This window comes from Tinamus guttatus, unplaced genomic scaffold (genome assembly GCF_059628265.1).
Source record: "Tinamus guttatus ecotype Peru unplaced genomic scaffold, ASM5962826v1 Tinamus_guttatus_pri_ptg000308l, whole genome shotgun sequence".
Taxonomy (NCBI): Eukaryota; Metazoa; Chordata; class Aves; order Tinamiformes; family Tinamidae; genus Tinamus; species Tinamus guttatus.
This window is the reverse complement of record NW_028288842.1, coordinates 722969-730396: the sequence shown is the minus strand read 5'-3', so window position 1 is coordinate 730396 and position 7428 is coordinate 722969. Positions and strand designations below refer to the sequence as shown.

At 58.4% G+C, this 7428-nt stretch overlaps 1 protein-coding gene across 1 annotated transcript; it reads right to left on the bottom strand.

Annotated features, from left to right (window-relative positions):
* Positions 1-1922: 1922 nt before the first annotated feature.
* On the bottom strand, positions 1923-4414 carry BHLHE41 (basic helix-loop-helix family member e41). The gene is made up of 5 exons (XM_088528347.1): positions 4328-4414; positions 4091-4154; positions 3679-3786; positions 3431-3542; positions 1923-3345 (listed from the first exon to the last, which is right to left on the bottom strand). The coding sequence occupies exons 1-5, from the start codon at positions 4387-4389 to the stop codon at positions 2438-2440; spliced, it is 1254 nt and encodes a 417-aa protein (XP_088384473.1). The 5' UTR covers positions 4390-4414; the 3' UTR covers positions 1923-2437.
* Positions 4415-7428: the final 3014 nt, after the last annotated feature.

Sequence of the window (7428 nt, the reverse complement as noted above, 5' to 3'; positions counted from 1 at the left end):
GTGTAGGGGTGCAAAGCAACTGCCTTTGGTCTGTTGTCATCAATACTTTACAAAAAACTCTCAGGAGACAATGAAAGCAGCACTTGGATCCCATAAAAAATATATCTGTTTCTTAGCAATCCTGTTTGAACACTATAGAAAGAGGGTCTAGTTTTCACCCAACTTCTATTTCCTCCTCCATTCCAAAGGCCTGTGGGAAGCGTGAGGGTCTTGAAGAGTTTCCTATGTACTCAGTGTGCCGCTGCGGACGCGGCACCGCTAGCACGGGGCGGGCAGCAGAGGGAGCACGAAGCCCGGCTTTTAGATTTCACTCTTACATAAACAGCTGCTACTGTTTGGGGGGTTTCTTGATTTTATTTCTCTGGAAGAGTTTCTGAAAGGCAAGGCGATCTGCGGCTCGCATATCAAACCTATGGCAGTCCTCAGACCGCTGTATTTCCACGCTATGTGTTAGCTGCCTGTCACCACCCTCTCTGGCCGTGTCTACCTCTCCCCTCCTCCCCACCCCAAAAATGAGTTTTCTTACAGGATTTCCAAGTTGGGACACACACAATTTCCCCTGAGTTCATGGTGTCTGGGTCTTTAGACTGTCACAAAAACTGTAAGGTTTACGCATTTGTGTGAACACAAAGAGCTTACATGCAGCACCAGGCGTTAATTTTAAAAGCAAAAATAAGTATTTTGCAAAGCGAGAGGGGAAAAGGAAGGTGCCAGGAAGAAAAGTGCATGTTCTGCACGCAGGCTGTATACGCTGCGTTGTACAACATGGTATCTTAAAACACAGCTTGCTAAAGGGGGCTAAAGGAAACCAAGCAACTTCAAACCCCATTTAAAAGGCAAAGAGGCACCAAGTGGTTATTTTCAGCCACACAAACAAACATTTGGAAGCTCGGTGCACCCGTTATGATGCATCACTGTGAGATTTTTTAATTAGTAGACAACCCATTTTGTGTATTAAAGTATTTATTCCTTAGTAAGAATTTTTTTTTTAAATCACAAAATAGTGTGGAAATATTTAGATAATAGAATTCATGGAGTGCTGGAAAATACTGAATATAAAGATTGATTTCTAATATATCACATACTAAACTGTTCTAAAACAGCTGGTTTCTTGCAGACAGGATTTATTTTTCTTTTAATAATTTAAGACAGCATAAGCTTGTATCAAGCGTAAGCATTGTAACAAAAGTGCAACTTTTTTCAGCAAGTCCTCCCAAAAGATATTTAACTCAAAATATCATTAACACGTATTTTCTCCCTACAAAAATAGCATGTCAGACATCATTAATTGGATGTATTAACAACTATTTACATACAGCCACTCTGTAGGCTAGTAAGATTTTCTTTTTGTTTAACGTTGTTTAAACACAGCGTTTGAGGCAAACAGTAGCAACAGCAGCAGCAAATGCACCAAACTGACTAACAGACCCAGGGTACTTGCTCACTCCTCGTCAGACTGTTGTGTCTCACCTCTTACATAACATTCAAGTGAGATTTCTCACAGTGCTACCTTGGCAACAAACTAAAAATATCTAGGCAAGGTCTTGGTTTAAGCCTTATTATAAAAGCTTTATCTGTGTGATTATCTGGCGTCTGGTTTGTCTCCAGAAAGGGAAATCACGATATTTGGAAAGTCGGGGAGGGGAGGGAAGGAGCATGAAGGGTGGGAAACAGCCCAAAAGGAGACTTACCCCGAATCAGCTAATGGTTTCTGATGGCAAAGCGAGGCGCTTGCCCACGGCCTCCGGTGCGCCTGTCCTTCCGAATTTAGGAGGGAAGGAGCTCAGGCTGATCCGTTGCACTGTGTTTTCTTGGGGGAGGGGGGGGCTTTTTTTTTTTTTTTCCTATTTAGTTCAGTGCAGAAACATTCATTTGATACAGCAGGGTTCGGGTGGTGGTGGGGGCTCTCTGGGAAAACGTACTGAATTAAATAAAGACGGGGTGAGGACAAATGCACTTGCCACAACCTGTATGCCTTAGCTGGGAAAAAAAAATAATGAAAGGGTAAGGGAAAAACAAAATAACAAACAACAAGAAATGGAAAGGAAACCCCAAGCACATGGTTACGTAAGGGGTGCGGGCCTCTCTCCCCTGCGCACCCAGCCCCGGGCGCTCCAGCAGGGCAGGTCCGGGCTCAGCCCCGTCCCTCCTTGGTCCGTAAAGTGCTAACACGGGCGCAGGGCCGCCCACCCGAGCAACAAGTGCAGCTTGAACACGGGAGGGACCCACATCAAAATAAGGTGCAACATTTACCAGAGAGACAGAGACAGAGAGAGAATGGGGAGGGGAAAAAAAAAAGTATCCTTACTATGTTTTCTTCCTTTTCTTCTGTTTTTGTGTCTCCTCAACACGTTTACGCATGTATAAAGCCGAACACTTAAAAAAAGCCCGAGTAGCCAATCTCGCGGTGGCCGTGCCTGCAGGTGGCGGCGGCTCCTCAGGGCGCCTCAGTGGCAGCGGCAGCCTCCTCGGCAGCAGCCTCAGGCTCCTCGGCAGCGGCGGCGAAGAGCTGCGGTGCGCGGGCCGCCTTGTCGGCGGCGGGACCAAGCACGGACGAGAGGCACGGGAAGGCGGCGGCGGCAGCCGGCGCTGGGATGCCCGGGTAGAGCAGCGGGATGTGCGCGGCCGGGTAGAGGAGCTTCTCGAGGGCGCCCTTGTCCAGGAAGGGCTGCATGTAGGCGGCGGCCGCCGAGGGCGAGATGAAGTAGAAGGGCAAGCAGAAGGGGGCGGCCGCCGCGGGCTGTCCGAAGGGCGCCCCGCCGCCCAGAGCCATGAGCGAACCCAGCAGCGCGGCGTCGGGCCTGGCCAGCGCCGCCGCCGCCGCCTCAGCGCCTCTCGCCGCCAGCCCCGGGCTGCCGCCGCTGCGGTCCAGCTTGAGGCGCTTGGGCGCTGGCTCGTCCGCCGAGGGCTCCTGCTTGATGGCGAGCGCAGGCAGTGGGGCCGCTGCGCCAGGGGCGCCACGCTCGGGACGCGCCTCGGCCTCGCCGCCGTAGCCGCTGTCCGTGTCCGTGTCGGTCTCGGCGCCAGGCTCGGCAGCGTGAGTCCGCTGGATGACGGGCACACAGCGCGCGGGTGCCTCGGCCTTGCGCGCAGGGGTGGGCGGCGAGGCGGGCGACGAGGGCGCCTTGGGCAGCGGGCCGGGCGGCGGGGCGAGCAGCGGGGCGCCGGGCAGGAACTGCGAGGAGACGGCGTGCAGGTGGCCCACGAGCTGGGCGCAGCGCTGCTCGCGGGGCGTCCAGCTCTCGAAGCGCGACAGGTACTGCAGCACTTCCTTAGCACACGTCTGGAAGCCCGAGTGGAAGGCGTCCAGGTCGGCCTGCACCGGCGACTTCATGGACCGCTCACCTGCAGGCACACAGCGTTGGGCACCGTGCTGGCCATGGCCTTGGGCACCGCGTGCGGTGCAAGCCCGCCGAGCCACCCCACTTACCGCTCTGCAGCGCAATGATTTTCTGGTGCTGCTGCTCTGTTAAGGCTGTCAGCGCCTTCAAATGCTTCAGGGTCAGCTCCAGCACCACGGCCTTCTCCAGGTGCCCCAGCGTCTGCGAAGGCAAAGGCAACGTGCCCAGTGCACCCTGTCACCTCAACGCGCCCCCGCAGCCGGGGGTGGCGTAGCGGGGCTCCCGCTGCAGCACGCGTGTGCAGGGCCACATCCGCGCGCACGCGCCCGCTCCTCACCGTCAGCTTCAGATGCTCGGGCAGCAGGTCTTTGAGCTGGGCAATGCACTCGTTAATCCTGTCTCGCCTCTTCTTCTCTATCAGCCTGTGTGGTAGCTTGTACGTTTCCTGAGTAAGCAGGAATTCCGTAAAAATAAAGGAATAGTAAAAATAAATTCAAAGCCCAGCACTAGAGCCCCCCCCTCCCTCCCCGCCACCACCATCGGGCGACGGGTCACAACCCAAGCAAACGCCCCGCCGGGGCAAATCCGGAGCACGGGCATCAGGTGGGAGGTGCAGGGGATGCTCTTGCAAGCAGCAAAAAAGTCCAGCTGTCACCCCCCCCCGCAAAAAAAAAAAAACCAACAAACAAACAAACAAACAAAAAAACACGGAGCATGTGAGCAGGTGGGGAGCAGCGGCGGGAACTTGCCTTGCTTTCGTCCCTCTTCACGCCTCTTTTGGGCTTGCACATGTACAGGGACGGGTAGTCCAGCCTGGAGGGAGACACAGCGAGCCGGTGGCGGCGAGAGCCGGCGCTACCGCCGGCGCTTCCGCGGGGAATTGCGCGCGGAGCGGGGGAGAGGGATCGGGGGGAAGCGGCGCTCGGCGGAGCAGCGGCGCTCGGGCCCCGCCGCGGAGCGCCGCGCGCCCCTCCGCGCCGCCTTACCCGAGGAAATCGCGGTGCTCCAGCAGCTGCCGCTCGGGCAGGCGGGCGATGCCTTCGTCCATGCCGGGCAGCCGCTGCGTGGCCGCTCTCCGCGCGCAGCCTGCGGGACGCCGCGATGCGCGCGCGCAGCTCCGCGGGCGGCCCCGCGCGCATGCAGCGCCCGGGCGCTCCCGCCGCCGCCCCGCGGGCGCGCTCCGGCTCGCGGTGCCGCTCGCGGCGCCGGCCCGCGCGCACTGCGCCCTCCGCGCCGCGCCGCTCCGCGCCCGCCCGCCCGCGGGGCACGAGCCCGGCCCGCAGCCGCCTCACGTGCGGCGGCGCCGCGCGGGCGGGACGGGGCGGGACGGGGGCGGCGCCGCGGCGGGGGGGGAGCCCCGGCCGCCCCCCGCCCCGCGCCGGGCTCTTCCCGCCGCATTACGGCCGGCGCCGCTGTTACATCTCCCTGCTGTGAACGGCGCTGTCGTTAGCAGCGGGCGCGGGGGATACCCCGCGCCCCGCATCCTGGCGCGGGGAAGGGGCACGTTTCGCCCACGGGTGCGCGCGCACCTGCCGGGGCGCGGGCGGCGGGAGCGCGCGCGGGTGCGCTCCGTGTCACCCCGCTCGCGTCCCCCCCCGCCGCTCCGCCGCCCCACCAGATTTATAAATATATAAATGTATACATGTGCACACATGCATGCGTGTAAATGCAGCACAAACGCCGGCATTCTGCCCATTTTTTCCCTTTCTTTTCGGCGGCGGCTGGCGCGGCGCTGCCCGCGGGGGGCGGCGCGGACACGGGCGGCGGGAGGCGCCGCCGCAGCGGGGCCCGGCCGGGCTCCCCGCGCTGCCCCCGGCGGCCGCCTCCCTAATCCCGTGTCACGGGGGCGCGCGCACAGGGCCGGCAACGTGAGCGGCCTCGCGCGGCCACGTCCCCGGGCACCGCGGCTGCCCGCGGGGGAGGGGGGCCCACGTGTGCGCGTGCATGTGCGCGCGCACGTGCGCGTGTGTGCGCGTGCACGGCGGGCGCCCGTGCTGGAAACGTGCCGGGCGCTGCAGGCAGCCGCGCTCACCGTCATCCTCCTCCTCCCCAGCCGCCCCCGCAGCCGGCTGCGCTCCCCCTCGGGTATCCCCCCCGCCGCCTTCCCGCAGCATTGCCCCCTCTGAAGGGAAATACCCCCCGGCGACCTCCGCACACACGTGCACACTCACGATTCTAAGGGGATCTTCTGGGCACCGTGATGTTCGTCTGCTGGCAGCTGCGGAGACCACAGTGCCCATTCGCGCAGCACACCCAGGGAGTCAGGAGCAGAGACGGCCCCCAATGAGCAGGGCACAAAGCAAACTATGGGAGCGGGGGGCACATGGGTCCTGCTCCCCATAGCCGCGAGCGTGTGGTAACTAGCCCTGCAGACGGCTCTGCTTGCCCCAATTCAGGCCTCCCAGCTGGACGTCTGAGACGCAGCTGGTGGCTGTAGTCGATGCAGGAAGAGCAGCCACCTCCAGCGTGCAGTTCCTGTCCTCCTGCCTGCACCCGTGTCCAAGCAAGCGTCAAGAAAGCTGCAGACGGTGCTCAGATAGGAGCTTAGTGCTGGGATGAAGAACATGGAGAGCTGGAGTGGGCCAGGTGAAAGGGAGTTTGGCCCCTGCAAGAAGACGCAGCCCCCGCAGCTGAAGAGGGACACAGAAGCTCACGGGGCATCTGCAGGTAATAGTGGGGTGGGAGTATCTCTGCAGCGCCTCCTTCCTTTCCCTAGGTCATCCTCCTGCACATCTTAAAAACGTGGAAGCAATGGCCAGAGTGAGGCTTGGCTCCCCAGAGGAGAAAATCTCATCCTGGGATTCCTCTTGACCCAAGTGGGAACGGAAATCGAAAATGGCTAAAAGATGCAAAACATGATCCCGAACAGCTGGAGACTTTGCAAAAGGAGTTCAAGGAACATCTGGAAACTACAAGCGGTTTAGAAAAGGTCACCTGCATACAAGGATAAAAGGTTTCAGTGTCCAGAGAGAGTGAGAAATTCTCCTGGAAGATTCCCAGTTTAAAATGGCCAGATGGATCAAAGAAGTGATCAGCAGCATGACTATCATGGAAAATAATGTTTTCCAGAAAATAAGAGGCATAAGAAAAGGTTTGGTCAGTTTTCTAGCCAAGACGGGCCACAGCAAAGAGTTAAGGAACTGAAAAATCATCCCAAAAATAGGAAACCAAAGGCTTGCAGGGTCGCCACAGGGGAAATCAGCCTCTTGCTATAGGCTGGGGCTATGCGGAGCGCCTCCTCACACCAAGCAGGCACCACCGTTTGCAGGAAGGAATAGGACTGTACGCCCCAGCTGAGTCCTTGCAAAAGCCCCCGGCACCCAGGAGAGGACCCTGGAGAGGTTACTTTGGCTCAGTCTGTGACCGTCGCGTAAAGGAAGAGGAAAGAAGAAATGCCACCTAGGAGGCTGCTTGATTGCTTAACTCCAACACTTATCTCCAAGAACATATATATATATACACGAGAGGCAGGGGGGTTTGCCAGGGCAGCGAGCAGATGCTGGTGAGTCCCCAGGAGCCCTGTGTGCAGAAAATCTCGCTGTCAAGAACTGAATGTTCAAAAAGGAGACAGAGGAGTCCTAAAACTTTATTCGAATAAAGGGAGAGTCCACCAGGAATATCCCTGTGGGGTCTCTCAAATTGCTGGAGGATGCAGCCCCCCTTTTATCCTAATTTCCCGACCGAGGGACGCCCTCTCCTCTTCCCCATTGGCCAAGGTACTCAGAAGTTACAGCCTTCCCGGCCGCCTACACCGAACTCCGGCCTCCTGCCATTTGTTCTCACCTGAGCTCACCAACTCCTTTGTCCCCCTTGCTGAAGAATGTGGGGGAATTGCCCTATTTCCCTCCTTTGTAAAGGCCCCCACCTCCTTGCAGATGGCTCTTTTTGTCCCACTCGTTCATGGCTCCACTCAGTCCCCCCTCCCTTTGTCCTGCTCTTCAGCCAAACTGTGGAGAAATCCCCTTATTGATGAATACAGAAACTTGAGCATTCCGCTCACCTGCAAGCACCGCTCTGTGGCTACCTCGCAGCGCAAAAGAGAACTTCCTACTTCAGAGAAACACCGAGGGAGAGGTAAGGCAGGGGC

Coding starts and splice junctions, on each gene's coding strand:
- BHLHE41 (XM_088528347.1), bottom strand. CDS start 4,389: ATGGACGAAGGCATCGCCCGCCTGCCCGAGCGGCAGCTGCTGGAGCAC. Junction 3,787..4,090: donor TGAAGAGGGACGAAAGCAAG/GCAAGTTCCCGC, acceptor CTGCTTACTCAG/GAAACGTACAAGCTACCACA. Junction 3,543..3,678: donor CCGAGCATCTGAAGCTGACG/GTGAGGAGCGGG, acceptor TTGCCTTCGCAG/ACGCTGGGGCACCTGGAGAA.